At 53.6% G+C, this 15298-nt stretch overlaps 1 protein-coding gene across 1 annotated transcript in view; it reads left to right on the forward strand.

Moving 5' to 3' along the window:
- The window catches only part of FRAS1 (Fraser extracellular matrix complex subunit 1), a 174585-nt gene extending 163330 nt beyond the window's left edge, over nt 1–11255 (forward strand). Inside the window, exons 63-73 of the mRNA XM_052812807.1 lie at nt 531–763; nt 1163–1323; nt 2101–2315; nt 3714–3864; nt 4895–5002; nt 5156–5315; nt 6057–6173; nt 6798–6964; nt 7283–7488; nt 8682–8828; nt 9848–11255. Of these exons, the coding sequence (XP_052668767.1) occupies nt 531–763; nt 1163–1323; nt 2101–2315; nt 3714–3864; nt 4895–5002; nt 5156–5315; nt 6057–6173; nt 6798–6964; nt 7283–7488; nt 8682–8828; nt 9848–10432 (2250 nt within the window). The 3' untranslated portion in view covers nt 10433–11255. The remainder of the gene's footprint in view (nt 1–530; nt 764–1162; nt 1324–2100; nt 2316–3713; nt 3865–4894; nt 5003–5155; nt 5316–6056; nt 6174–6797; nt 6965–7282; nt 7489–8681; nt 8829–9847) is intronic.
- The last annotated feature ends 4043 nt before the right edge of the window (nt 11256–15298 follow it).

The raw sequence follows: 15298 nt of genomic DNA on the forward strand, positions 1-15298 counted from the left end.
TTAACACAGAGATTAAAACCCAAAATCTCCTCGGATTTGGGAATCGGCATGAGACGTATGGGTGCTTCTTTGGGGATTTTTTTTTTTTTGGCTTCAGAAAATTTAGCACTGTTCTTTACTGAGCCTGCTAAAAACACCACTTCTGTTGACGTGGGAAGTAGCTGTGACACTCAGACACTTCAGTAAATCACTGGTGGCAGGAGACAGATGGAGCCTGGCAGATCATAACAGCTCAGGCTCCCTCTTCCCCTCCCTTCAGTATGTGGGCAGAGTTTGGAAATTGTAAAGCACCCAACATAGTTGAGCATCTACTGCAGCGTAGGTAGCAAGAGGCCAATCGCACCTGCACACCCAAGCAGCCAAGCAGACATTGGCACGCGCGTGCTCCTGGTTTGTGTTTGCATTTGCATGTGCCTTGCCCCCGTGCTGCCTCGAAACACCGGGATAATGTGATTTTGCTACACGGTCAGATGTTGCAACGCTGGTGTCTTTGACCCACATGCATGCTTCTCCCTCTTTGTTCCCTGCAGGTGCTGGACAGCATTTACTTCAGCCGGCGGTTCCACGTGCGCTGTGTGGCCAAGGCTGTGGACAAGGCTGGCCATGTGGGGACCCCCCTGAGAAGCAATGTAGTTACCATCGGCACAGACAGTGCCATTTGTCACACTCCTGTGGTTGCAGGGACAGCCCGAGGTTTCCAGGCACAGTCATTCATTGCCACTCTGAAGTACTTGGATGTCAAGCACAAAGAGCATCCCAACAGGTATGAGCCTGGAGAAGGGGAGAGTGCAGTCCTTCACCAGGCCCCCTGCGGTTACAGAGCTGGCTTGGGTCAAGAGGAGAACCGATGTGTCCGAAACCACATCCCTCCATGCTGTGTGCCCTCTTGAACAGCTTAGGGTGCTTAGCGTAGCGCTCCCACTCTCTTCCTCACACCCTACTCTGCTGAGGGGGTGCGCCTTCCCCTCAGGAAATTGGAGTTGGTGGGACAGCTTAAGGAGCAGATGTGTAGATGGGGAAATTTAGCTGAAACTAAGTATCAGGCTGCCACTAGCAGGCTCACCCGGTCTGTGCTGTGCTGTGCTGCTGGGGGGCGTGGGGTAATGCTCCCGTGCCTGCCAGGGCTGCTTTTTTATGCCGTCTCATCCACTATTTGTTCCAGAATCCACATTTCGGTGCAGATCCCCCATCAGGATGGTATGCTGCCCCTCATCTCCACCCTGCCACTGCACAACCTGCATTTCCTTCTCTCCGAGTCTATCTACAGGCACCAGCATGTCTGCTCAAACCTGGTCACCATCAGAGACCTCAGAGGCATCTCGGGTAATCTTTAAAGCCAGACTTTGCTTTCTGAACTTGGTGGTAGGGAGAAGCCAGTAAAGAAATGCAGAGAAGGCGGCTTTGTCTTTCTCTGGGCTCTCTTGACATTATGTAAATAATAATTAATCTTCCTAAACTAACAGCAGTGAATAGAGTTGCCCCATTAAAGATGAGATGCGATGCATGGGAATGTTTAAAAGATAATGGGTTTAAGCAGCATTGCTCTGTTCCAGAAGGTTATAGGTTCACACCGTGCTGGTGATTTTCTGCTTTTCAAATCTGTCTTGTGATATCTATGCGGTTAGAGAGGGATCCACAGGAAGTGGATCACTGTGTCTCTGTCACTGAGGTCTCCCGTCTGGCAACAAGAAGCAGCAAAAGCAAATTCACTGCTGAAGTAAATGGCAGAGCTGAAATAAAAAGGCAATGTGTGTCTCTGACACTAAGGATAATGTGGTCCATGCTTGTTCCATGGTGGGCGGGGGGTTGTTGTACTTCATTCTGTTCATTTCATACTCGAGCTGTTCTGCATTTCTTAAACTTTAACTTCAACCTTTAATTGATAGGTTCAGAAGTCTGGTTTTTAGGATTCTCTCCCCATTCCTATAACATTTTCCCCTGTGAAGACCCATGTATATTCAGTTTGACCTCTAGCCCGTTAAGTCTCTAATATAATAAAAGTCACTGACGTGATTTGAGAGTGAAAATGGGACCTCAGTACTTGGCCTCAGGTTCTTTGAAATCTGGAGTGATCGCTGTCCTGATGTCTCTTAATCCCAGAGGCAGGGTTTCTGGATGAAGTGACCTACGACAGCATCGTTCTCGGTCCTGGCTACGACCGCCCTTACCAGTTTGACCCCACAGTGAGAGAGCCGAAGACGATCCAGCTTTATAAGCACCTCAACCTGAAGAGCTGCATTTGGACTTTTGATGCCTATTATGACATGACTGAATTAATTGATGTCTGTGGGGGCTCTGTCACCGCTGACTTCCAGGTGAGATGCCATATCCAAAACTCGTTCCATGTAATCCAGATCTTTCTCAGTTCTTAGGTAAAGTTCCGCTTTGTGTTTGCGTATATTTGCTGCTCCGCTTTGTACAACTGGAACGTGGCTTTATCCCCCTTTTACCTAGAAAAGAACAGTGCTTTGTGAAATGCTCTCAATTTGTTTATTTTTCTTGGGGTAACATAGGTTTTATTCTCTTAACCTTCAGAGTGCCAGTAAAATATTTTTTTTAAATGTAAGGACAGACTGGAAATACAAAACATTCTCAGCTGTGCTCTATTCTTTTACAATTTTGACTGTATTCTTAGCCAATATAAATGAGCAAAGAACAGAGCAGAGGCACATCAGTTCATACTCCGCAGTGGAGCGAGGTCATGGGAATTTTTAAGTAATTTCTTAACTAACCGACTGGCAGACAAAAAGCCAAAAATGTTCTTCTATAAAATAGTGGCTTTTGCTACTAGGCATGTCTCACTGCCCTCTCATGGATGGATTATACACGTACATCCCACTTAAGTGAGTATCTCATCTTCGTTAGGTTCTTGTATTAAATTCCCAGTCAGACTGTTATGGCCAACATCATCTCTTTCAATTCCTGTCAGTCTGGAATACTTTGTTAACTTTCCTTTTATAGCTCCAATTATTTGCAGAAATCCAGAGAAGCTGCTTGAACTGAACAACTGCATAATTTAGTAAGTGGAGACTGGCACCAACCAGTCTGGAATGTCTCTCTCAGGGGCTTCCAGAGTACAGCTGTGCTCTGCAGCTAATAAATGCTGTATATATAGCCAGAGAGCTGTGGTATTTCAGATACTCTTAGGGCCAGTCCTGAGCAAGCAGAAATGCTTATTTTTAATTCATGGAATTGGAAACTGGGGCGGGGGGTTGAGGTGAAGTTGTGGCCACAGCTCCTTTTGTACCATGACACCAGTGTGCTTCAGTGCTTAGCCTTATTTAAAATGCAGGTTTGTCTAAAGTACCTACATGTAAAGGTAAAGAAAGTTCAGACAGTCATCTGTCACTTAATTGTAGGAGTTTTGTAGTATGTGAGGAGCACTCTGTGCTTTTTGCCAGCAGTTGTTTGTTATTTTTCAAATGGCAGTCCAGCAATAACTTTTTTGCAAATCAGCTAATTATTTGCCAATAATGCTCAGGCTTTATGGAGCAATGACATTATATTGCTTCAGAAACACTTCATCCCCACATTATCCTCCCTGTGTTTAAGACACCTATGGTCCAGAACTAAAAAGGAGTCTTCTGTTGCAGGTACTCTGGCTTTTTTCCCCATTTGCAGAGCAGAACGCAAATGCAGTGGGTGCTGTGAGTCTGGGCCAGTGTCTCGCCTTTGGAAGGTGCATAACTACCTTTTGGGGGTTTTATTGACAGGTACGGGACTCTGCTCAGTCCTTCTTAACAGTCCACGTCCCACTCTATGTGTCCTATATTTACGTGACAGCGCCGAGAGGTTGGGCTTCTCTTGAGCATCACACAGAGATGGAGTTCTCCTTTTTCTACGATACTGTTCTCTGGAGGACGGGTAGGTCTGAGGCATTTGAAGGGGTACAGGAGAATTGGTTTGTTCTCGTTTTTTCCCTTAGTTTCTGCACTGCCACCGCAGTCCTGAGCATGGGTAGCACTCACTGAAGTAAAGGGCGTGCAGGCTGAGTCCAGGTATGCCTGCATTTGTGTAAGCTTAGCAAGGGGGCTGTCATTTCCCCCCAGCCTCTCTCTGTTAATGCGAACAGTTATCACTGAGCCCTAGAAAGTGCTGCAGGAGAAGAGCTCTCTCTTCATCAGAGTCTCCACAGGCAGGCAGAGGTTGCTCCCTGTGGGATATTTGGAGTGATTTCTCCGACACTTTTCAGTGATTCTTGTGTGGGAGCTGCAGTCACGTTCCTCAGCCTCCTGGCTCTCACAGATGGACTTTTTCCCATAGTATCCCCTTGTTCGTTAAAACAGCAGCACTCCCAGAGGCAAGCCCTAAATTGTTCCTATGCTCTGTGGTGGTTACATCCAAGACGTAAAATCTGTGCGTCTATGTGGTTTATCCTGCACCTGCGAGTCTTCTATTTCCTTTCCCATAATATTTGGAGCCCGTGTGTGCCGTGAACCCGTGCCTGCAGCCTTGAGCAGTATTGCTGCTCAAAGGGCTATGAGGAACAGACAATGCCTCACCTTGGATTTTATCCTGCCAGCGGTGACACTGAGTATTGTAGAGGAGGGACTCGCAGAGCTTTGTCATGGAGGGCCACTCAGGAATTAAGGCCAGGAGCACCCAGAAACAATTATCTACAACTTATTATGTAAAGTAAGTTACATTCACAGGCTAATCATAGAGGGGAGCTCAGTATATTTACTTCCTTTATGCTTGAGTGAGACTTAGGAGGCACATGTGTATCATGGAGGAAGTGTATAGCTGACTCACTGGAGGATGATCCCAATTAAACCATGCCTTTTTGGAGTTCTCTCAAATGCTTCTGGAGCTACATGGGGCTGAGAGAGCCCACCTGAGGACCAGCTGTGCTGTGTGGCCTCCCCAGTGACTTTGTTCTTGCTGCACTGTGCAGGGATTCAGACGGACAGCGTTCTCTCAGCCCGGCTGCAGATAATCAGGATCTACATCCGCGAGGATGGCAGGCTGGTTATCGAGTTCAAGACACAGGCCAAGTTCAGAGGTGAGAGCATTAGTCCTGATAGAGGAAGGAGTCAGCCTACAAATACAGATCTGTTCTGAAAACACAGGTAGCAGTGTCCCTCTGTGCTGAGGTGTGCAACATGGGGTGTCCCCGTACTCTGCCTCATCCGTCACCTCTTTGTCCTCACCCCAGGGCTTTTTGTAATGGAGCACCACAGCCTGCCAGATGTCAAGTCTTTCTTAATGACTCCAGACCACCTGGGAGGGATCGAATTTGACCTGCAACTGCTGTGGAGCGCTCAGACTTTTGACTCTCCCTACCAGCTCTGGAGAGCAACCAGCTCCTACAACAGGTGAGGACTGTGGGTTCAGCCACCTTCAGCAGCTTCCCACAGCACAATGTTCTCCTTGAGCAATGAACGTGCATGTAGTTAACAGCAGCGGCGAAGCAGTTTCAAGTCCAGGCCTGAGAGAGCAATCCCTGTTGCCCTTTCAGCAGCCACAGCGATAGTGTGGAGTGGTCAGGAGCCAGCCTTGTTCAAGGGCTCAGAGCTAGAGCACGCAGGAAGCCGCTGTCAGGGCTGAAAACGCTCCTCTACTGGTTGTATTAGAGGGAAAAATCAGTTCATCTCCTTGTACGTGCATTTTTCTAGCAATTAAGCCAATGAGTAGGTAGATACCAGAGGGGACAATGTATTCAAGGTCGTCTTGCAGTCTGCAACTTAAAAGCAGGATTTTATGTCCACGACTGGCTTAATCGGTAGTGCTATGCTTGGTGGAGGTAGGTATATAAGGATCTAGAAATACTTGGTTCACTGTTTTAAGAAATTGCTTCTCATTAGTAGCTCTGTCTGTGACTGTTTATTCTTACAGTCTGTGCTCCTTGCACAGAGGGTCAGATTAAACACTGCAGGTCAAATTTGTCGCTCCTGCGACTTCTGGAGATTTCTGGGATGAGGGAGAGGTCCTGCTATGAACTTTGTCTTGCCTGCTTACATTAATTAGAAAACGGTGGATGTTAAGCAAACACATCAGCTGGGTGAATAGCTTGGAGTCTCGTTTGGTGACCGCAGTGTCTCCTGTCTTGTTCCCAGGAAGGACTACTCTGGAGAGTACACGATCTTCTTAATCCCCTGTACTGTGCAGCCCACACAGCCGTGGATAGAGCCTGGAGACAAGCCCCTGCCCTGTACAGCTCACGCTCCTGAGCGGTAAGGAGTCCCCATCATCATGGCAGCAGGACAGTTTCAGCCCGTTTGGGTTGTTTTTGTGGTCCCAGCAGGCGTGTGGCACGCTGGAAGGGAAAGGAGAAGGGAAAAGGGAGAAGAGAAAAGGGAAAAGGGGAGGGGAGGAACCTCCCCTTTGGCTCAGGAGTCCCCCTACAACCGAGACCTGAAAGATTTCTGGGCTGGGCTGGTGGTCGGGGTGCTCCAGACAGCCCGTAGCACGGCAGGTTCTGTCACTCCCGAGCACAAGGCACGCGTCTTTGCCAGGGGCTGTCCTGGGCTGTCATACGTCTCAGGCCACCGTTTTCAGCCTCGGGGCTGCAGAAGCCCGCGTAGCCTTCGGTTGTCCCCAGACAGAAAGAAAATGAAACCTGTTGGGAGGAGGCTTCAGCTGGTCGTGCAGAGCACTGCACCATTACTGGAAAACTGGGTCAGGGTGAGGGGCAACAAGTCATCTTGGGTTGAATACCACCATAGTACAGGCTGCTAGACTAAAAATAGTAAAGCAGGAGGGAAGAAAGGTGAAGCAGACTGTGTAGGTCACCAGCATGTAACTTCAGGTGTGTCCAAACTAAACCTCTCCTTTTTCCTTTCCTGTCTCAATTTTAGATTTTTGATCCCGATTGCCTTCCAGCAGACCAACCGCCCAGTTCCTGTCGTCTACTCCCTAAACACAGAGTTTCAGCTCTGTAACAATGAGAAGGTGTTTCTGATGGACCCCACCAAATCCGAAATGTCTCTGGCAGAAATGGATTACAAAGGGGCTTTTTCAAAGGGTAGGATTTATTTTCTTTTTCTTTCCATTTCTGCTTGTACCTAACGATTCTGTCTTCACAACTTCCATTGCTGTGAAAGAGAAGGGTAAAACCCAGATTTGGCTTTGCCTCTTCTACAGCAACAAATGGCATTTTGAGCACGTTACAGCCCTGTAACAGCACGACAAGACAAGAATGTGCTCTGGCATGGTATTTTGTTATCTGCACACAAAAATCAAAACCCAGAGCCATGTGTAGTTTGGTGCATTTGGTTCTAACAGTGGTTCTCTTGTTGAATTGGAGAATTTAACCAGACTGTTTTTCTCCCAACCTCCTCAGGGCAAATCCTGTACGGCCGCGTGCTCTGGAACCCTGAACAAAACCTAAATGCCGCTTACAAACTGCAGTTGGAAAAAGTCTATCTGTGTACAGGCAAGGATGGCTACGTGCCTTTCTTTGACCCAACAGGCACCGTCTATAACGAGGGGCCCCAGTATGGCTGTATTCAACCCAACAAGCACCTGAAACACCGATTTCTGCTCTTGGTAAGTTTTCTGCTGTGGACAAAACCGCCATGGCCAGGATTGTGTGTGATCATGTCCAGAGAAGTCTGGTCTCTGAGCCTCTTGCTGACCTAAGAGACCTGGGAACTAAATGGCCTTCCTACTTGGGGGAGGCACTGCACGTACTGATATTTAGCTCATATTAGCTATTTCGGTCCGCAAGTTCTCTCTAGCCTGACTGTCCCAGGTGACATAGCACTGCTGTTTTTCTGTTTGACTTCCCCAGGCACCCCCAAACCCTGCAACATCCTGCAGAGTCTCCAGGCAGACCCTGCCGCCCTCCCAGCCACTTGCACGTTTGTGCAGCCACAGAAAACCAGAGCCAGAATAAAGCATGATGCCTGTGCTAAACACTTCCCTCGTCTGTGAGGGGTCTGAAGTACTGGTTTGCAAAAATGTCCTCTGCTTCTGCTTTCTGTTTGTTTTTTTTCCCAGCTACGAACAGATTCTGACTACAAAGGGATGAGAATTGAAATGTTGTGGATCTTTGCAGTACGGGGCAAAGAGGTGCAAACCATGAAGCCAAGATCTCTTTTTCCTCCATCTTTATCCATGAGTATTTCTCAGTCTAAAAAAAAAACGAAAAAACAAACCACAAATTAGGAAGAAAAAGAAGTGATGTACCAAACTTTAAAATTTCCCTTGATCTCTGCTTATACTATGGCTTGGAATTGTCAGAACTGGCACCATATAAAGGGAGATTTATTTACCAGTTACACAGAAATTCTTCTTGTATAAATCTACGACTAGCTCCCAAGATGTGTTCAGCTCTTCTTACATGCTTTGTAGTTAACATTTGCCAGCGTCCTCGCTGGCAGCGCTGTTACCACTCACAGGACGAGGGGAATGTTAATGTTACTAGTTAGTTCGGCATACGTATTTGAGCAGGCTGGTTAAACTCCTCTCCTGATCTTCAGCTCTACAAACCTAATACTGACACAATCAGTGCTAAACCAGTATGAAGCGTCTACAAATCATATAGGTCATAAATATTTTCTGTGCAGTAAGCTATGCGTTTAAAGAAATGTCCATGCCCACAGGTAGGTGCGGAGACTGGGCATTTGGATTCGATTTCTGCAGCAGTACGCAGGTGTTATTTAGTGACCTGGCTTCTGGCTCCTCTTTGGAAAGATGACAGCATGCACTTCTCTTCATAACGCCTCTCTCATTTCCAGGACCGAAACCAACCAGAAGTGACGGATAAGTATTTCCACGATGTGCCTTTCGATGCCCACTTTGCTTCCGAACTGTCTGAGTTTCATTCGGTAAGCAGCATGCCCGGAGTCGACGGATTTACTCTCAAGGTGGATGCTCTCTACAAGGTACGTACCAAGTGATATCGGTAGCCCAAAACTCACTTCTCTGTCCAGGGTGTCCCAAATACTTTGTGAGCTGTAGGCTCTGGCCCTGACGCTGCCTAGAGAAACCAGATTCATGCGAGGGTAGGTCTTGCAGCCTTCTGCAGTTTAACGGCAACCCTCAACCAACTTTTCTGATGGCGTGGTGGGACGCGCTGCCTCCACACCCACCCGCAACATGGCCTCCGTGAAGCGAGGTGGCCTCCCGTACACGTGATCATCCGCATTTGCAGATCGTACTGTAGCAGGCCTCTCCTTGATTTGCCTGGGTATAAAGGCGAGGTGGGAGATGAGAGTCTCTGTTCGGTGGTGGAGCGCGCACACGGTGCTGTCGCTTCCTCTGAAGGTAGCTGCAGCTCAGAGCTCTCCGCACCCCTTCCCAATTACAGGGGCAGGTGACCTCTGGTTGCGGTTCCTCTCTGTCCGCAGAGGCTGGCGAGTACGAGACTTGGAGGAGCCGAGCAGATGGTGGCAGAAACAGGAAGGGGACAGAGGAAGCTCTTGATCGAGGGCAGAATTTTATATCCTGATTTCTGGGGGTTTTTGTCCCTCCCCAGAGAAGCCCTCTTAGTGACCTCTGTTTGCTTAAGGGGCTTCTTGGCATTGCTAGGATTGTACCATAAATTAATGGTGGAGCCAGTTAAGAAGCGAACTCCAGCACAGAAAATGGAGGAATTTATTCTGGTGATTAAGACTTTTTTTCCCAAAACACTCAGGAAAGAAGCTCTTTAAAAACATATTATAAATATTCCTAAATTAATTATTGCCGTTGCCAAAGATAGACAACAAGACCGAACACCTCACTTGGTGGTAAATACTATTGCAGGTGCTCATAAAAACACACTGAGCTTTTTTGTTGGTATTTGCAGGAGTCAAGAAACGGGACAAAAAAATGCAACCAGCTCTACCTTTACGTAACAAAATCACTTGATCTAAAAGCTGTAGTTAAAATTTCCTGTGTGCATGTCTTCCCTTTCTCACAGGTGGAAGCTGGACACCAGTGGTACCTTCAAGTCATCTATGTAATTGGCCCAGAGAGCATGGCGGGGCCTCGCGTTCAGCGATCCCTCACTCGCCGCTGGAAACGCGGCCGCAGGGACTTGGTCGATAGCGACGGCAGGCTGATCCTGGACGACTCCTTGATCTACGACAACGAAGGCGACCAGATCAAGAACGGCACCAACATGAAGTCGCTGATCTTGGAGAGGGAGGAAGCCGCCGTCGCAGCCTCCTTATCTCAAACGGGCGCTTCCCTGGGGAGCGCCTTCGCTGCCGTCACCCTGCTGCTGCTGGTGCTTTCGGGAGTTTGCCTCCTCACCAGGAAATGTCGAAAGCTGAGGAGGAAGCGGGAGGCTGCCAGAGCCGCCCCGGAGGAGCATCCCCTGAACACCAAGGTGGAGCTGCCCAGGGGCGCCGAGAAGTCCCTGGACGGCCGGTACTGCACCGTGAGGAACATTAATATATTGAGGGAAACCGGGGGCGTCTGCGAGGGGAAAGGCAGGAAGGTGAAGCAGGTGAACTTGGAAGTCAAAGTCCACAGCAATTTGCACGACGGAACGGAAGTTTAGTGCAGCACGCCCTTCGGTTTGGTAAAAGCGTTTTATAAATTGTAAAAAAAAGAAATAATCTGAAAAAAAGAAAAGCTAAGAAAAGTTATGCTGGTATTTTTATACTCTTGTGAGGAGGAGGAGGAGGAGTGGCTCTAGCTCACCTCTGCTCCCGGCTGAGCTGCCCCATTGCACAGCACCGCTGGAGCCAGGCCGGGCAGAGTTCTCCATCCGCGCCCCCACCACGCTCCTCCAGCTCCGGCTCTGCCGCTTCCCCCAGGGTGGCCCGGGGAGACCTGCACCTTCGTGGTGGGGCATCGTGGGCACATTGTACGTCCCCCGCCCGGCGTGGAGGGGGTGGCTCTGCGTCAGCCGGGACCCCCTGCTCCCGGCCCCGGGGTCGCTTCCCCGCCTCGCTGGGGAACAAAGCAAGAAGGGCAACATCTCCGTGTTTAACGCCCAAGGCAAGCGGCCTTGGTTTGCTTCTTAAAACGAGGCAAAACGCTACAGAAAAACAAACGGCAAACCCGGTGCTCGGTCTTCAGGGGTTGGGAGGTTCATTTTGGGGTGGTGCTGGCCGTGGGGAGGGGGTGGCAGGGACATGAATTGTCACACGGGGTGTTAACTGTACTGTCTCAGCGCACGCCAGAGAATAAAGTTTGGCTATAAACCTGATAAAGAGCGTGACCGGGGTGTCCTTTCCCTGCGCCTCCCCCTTTCAGCCCCCGTTGCGCGTTCCCAGGTGGGGTGGGACCCCCGGCACCAAACACGGCTGAGGAGCGGCAAGCTCGGCACTGCTTGTCTTTCAGCGCTGAAAAGAGCCTTTTGTGAGGGTGTAAATCATTCCCACTCCTTCAATACGAATGTTAAAAGTTCATGCTGAATATATTGGGAATATTTAGCTTATCAATACTGAAGGTGGTGTATAAATACTGAAAAAAGGGTGGAAATTGAGGCTGTTGAACCTCGGTGCAGGTCCAGCATGAGCTGATGACACCTTCTGCTCCTTTGTTACAGGCTGTAACGCATCCGCTGAATATTAACATCATATTTTAATACTGAATAATTATTAACTAATTACTTAATAACTCTTCTGGGCATTGTACAGACGTTGAATAGGGCAGGACTCCAAGATGCCGTTGAGGGTCTGAAAAGCACCTTTTCCCCCAGAGACTATCTCAGACGTTTAATTCGGCCTGGTGCATGCCAGCCTCCCAAGCTTCGGGGACCAACGCGACCGGACCCCCACCTCCGGCGGGGGTCCACGCACCCTGCCCACCCCCCACCCAACGCCTCCCCCAGCCCCCAACACCCACCCACCACCCACTAGCCCCCCCCCACCTCCCCCCCACTACCCAACACCCAACCCAGGCCCCCCAACCCCCCACCTCCCACCAACGCGGCCCCGAGCTTCGGCCCCACAAACACCGGCCCCGCTCGCACCTGAGACAGCCGGCCACGCCCCGAGCCAGGCCCCGCCCACGCGGACACACCCGCAGTCACGTGCCTCGGCGGCGGCAGGGGCGCGGCAGCCCCTCCGAGGCTTCAAAACCTCCCCGCGGCCGCCAGGGGGCGCCGCCGTCGCGGAGACCGGCGAAGCGGCGGCGGCGGCGGGAGCGCGGTCCCGGTCCCGGTCCCGGTCCCGGTCCCGGGTCTCCGGCCGGCGCGGTCCCTGCCGGGCTCGGGGCATCTTCCCCTCCACGCCCGGGTCCCGCCCGCGCCGCGGCTGCTCCCGGGGTCGAGCGGACACCGGCGCCTCCGGGTCGGGGCGAGGGAAACCGGGCGAAACTGCGGGGAAACGGGTGAAAACCGGGGCCGAACGGGGCGAGCCGGAGCCGTTTCGTCCCTTCTCCCCCCCACGGGCGGGCTCCGGTGGGGGAGCGGGGGCACCGGCCAGCCGGGGCTGCCCCGTCCCCTCCCGGGGCCGGACCCCCTGGCTCTCGGCGGGGGGGCTCCTGCCGGGACCCACGGGGGACCCGGGCCCGGCGCCGGCTGGCTGTGGGCCCCCGGCTTTCCCAGCGGCAGGAGCTGCCGTCGCTGCCTGCCCTGGCAGCCGCGGGCCGGTGGTCCCTTTCCCTCTCCCCCCTGGAGCGGGACCCCCCGTGGGTGCCCGGTGACCTTCCCGGTGGGTTTGGGCACCGACCCTCTGGGGTCCCCTCTTGGGGTGAGGGGTGGGGGTAGCGGCTGCAGCTCAGACTGTGGGGCTGGGGGTCCCCGGCAGCTCCCCGTTTCCACCGCGGGATCAGCCCCTGCTCGAACCGTGACCCGGCGACCGGCCGTGGGGGCTCTGCATGCCGCGTCTCCCACCTGGGACCTGGGCGAGATGGGGACCCGGCGGGGCCGGGGGTCTGCCGGGGCGGCCGGTGACCCCTCCTGCGGCCGGGTCCCCTCCCGGCACAGGCGCCGGCTGGTTTCTTCTCCCCAGCTCTTTTCCGGAGCGGCTGCCAGCAGGACGGACCCCTCCTCTGCTGGAGCCAGGGAGAGCTCGGACCGGTGAGTGTGGGACCTGCTGCTGGGGCAAAGTGGTTTCCACTGGGGTTCAGCCCTTGGGGCCTGTGCGGCGTCACCCTCGCCACGGCGAGGGCCCAGGGGCAGCTCTGGGCCCTGCTTTGACTGAAAACCTTCTTTTCCAGCTCAAAATGTGCTGCGGTGGGAGCAGAGGCCGCTCCAGGGACCCACACCGGCTCCCACGGCCCCGTCGGTGAGATGGTGAAGCCGACCTGGCCGGGAACGGGGACCGACGGCCGTCCTGGTGCTGGCGGCCCATGCGGTGCGGCGCGGCTGTGCCGATGCATGGGGAAGGCTCATCCTGATGCCCGGAGGACGTGCCTGGTGAGGTGAGTGTCCCGAGGCGGCGACCGAGCGGAGCTGTGCGGTGGGACCAGGGCGCTCAGCTCCCAGGGCTGGCTGTGCTGGCAGGGCCTGGGGGATCTCCGGTGCCGGGCCGGGTCCCTGCAGGGTCCCTGGAATGGAGGGGCAGGCGGGGGTCCTGTCCCTGGCTGTGGGAGCGGGGTCACGGGGGCTGCCGTGCCCTGGGGGCGCTAGGACCGAGCGGGTGTGAGGGAGCTGGGCCTGGCCGGAGCTCAGGGAGTGGTTTTGTGCTCGGGGCAGGTTGGCTTTGCACCTCATCCTGCCGGCCGAGGGACGGGGAGGGTGGGTGCCTTTGGGGGGAAGAAGGGATCCCAGTGCACATCCCTCGGGTTGTTCAACCTCGATGGTTGTTCCCCCCGTGGCTGTTTGTGGGTGCAGGGGGGCCCTGGGGGGGCCCACGGTTCCCCTTCCCGCAGCCCACCCCGAGCCAGGGCCAAGCAGGTCGGTGCTGTGCATTTGCGGGGGCAGGAGCGGGTGCTGCTGGGGTCAGGCCCAGACCCCGCTGGCACTGGTGCGGTGCTGGCCCCAGCCCCGGGGCTGCCATTTGTCGGTCTGTGCCGCCGCTGCCGCTGCTGCATGGGGTGCGGGGGGTTTTCAGCCAGCTCCTGGCTCTTGCCCGCTCTCCTGGGGAGAAGTTTCTGGTGTCCCATCCCCGTCTCTCCCTCCCTTCCCATCATGGGTATGTGGCACTGGCAAGATGCTGCCAAAAGCCCCGGCGAGGGCCTGGGCAGAGCTGCCTGTGCCCGGGAGGCAGCAGGTTTGCAGGGGCAGCAGCTCGGGGGCTCTTTGGTCCAGGCCGTGCTGCCAGGACCTGATTGTCCCACATCCCTCCCTGCGCAGGGACCGACGCAGGAGCCCCAGGAAGAAGCCGGGCTGCCCGCACTGAAGCTGCCGCTCCTGCACAGCTCCAGCTCAGTGGGGCTTCGGGTCAGTTGTTTGGGCCCCCATTTGTTTTCATTTCTTTATTGGTTCAGGCTCCTGTTTGTTTGCAGGTCCAGCTCCAGTTTGTTTCTGCCCTGGTTTCAGATCCAGCTCATTTGTGGCTCCAGCTCATTTGCAGCTCCAGGTGGGTTGTTTCTGCCCCTGTTCATGTTGGCTCCCCCCCTGTTTACAGCTCATTTGTTTCTGCCTCCATTCATTTCAGGCCCAGCTCAAGCTCTTGGATGGCTCTGGCTTGTGTTCCAGCTCTAGTTCATCTGCAGCTCATTTGTTTCTGCCCCAGCTCATGGACAGCTCCAGCTTGTTATAGACTCCAGTTGGTTTCAGCTCCATCTCCTGTTCCAGCTTGTGTTTGTTAAGACGATCTTGGCTTTTGGCAAGGTCGTAAATCAATCACTGTCATGACTTGAATATGAATATTAAATGTCATAACTGTACAGGCAGTGACTCGTGTGTTTACTGTTCAATCACTGGTCCGGGGGTGGGACACCCCTTGAATAAAGAGTTGGAAACCCGCAGCGAAAAGCACCTTTTCCCCCAGAGACTATCTCAGACGTTTAATTCGGCCTGGTGCATGCCAGCCTCCCAAGCTTCGGGGACCAACGCGACCAGACCCCCACCTCCGGTGGGGGTCCACGCACCCTGCCCACCCCCCCCGCAGCCCTCACCCACCACCTCCCACCACCCAACCCAGGCCCCTACACCTCCCACCCACCACCCAGTGCCCCCCCAACACCCAAACCAGTTCCCCACCACCCAATTCTCCAACACCCAACCCAGGCCCCCACCACCCAATTCTCCAACACCCAACCCAGGCCCCCACCACCCAGTGCCCCCCCAACACCCAAACCAGTTCCCCAACTTCCCCCAACTCCCACCAACACCCCCCGGGCTCTGGCCGCAGCAGCAGCCGCCCGGGGCTCCGTTTCTGAGCCCAAACCAGCGGGACTGGGGCTCTGCTCCAGCCCCCGGCCCAGCCCCATGACCGCAGCCCCGGGGCTCTCTGCTCCGCCCGGGGAAACGCCCGGCTCGGGCCGGGACCCCGCGGCTCTCGAGTCCCCAGAGCGCCCGGCGGAG

This window comes from Harpia harpyja, chromosome 2 (genome assembly GCF_026419915.1).
Source record: "Harpia harpyja isolate bHarHar1 chromosome 2, bHarHar1 primary haplotype, whole genome shotgun sequence".
NCBI lineage: Eukaryota > Metazoa > Chordata > Aves > Accipitriformes > Accipitridae > Harpia > Harpia harpyja.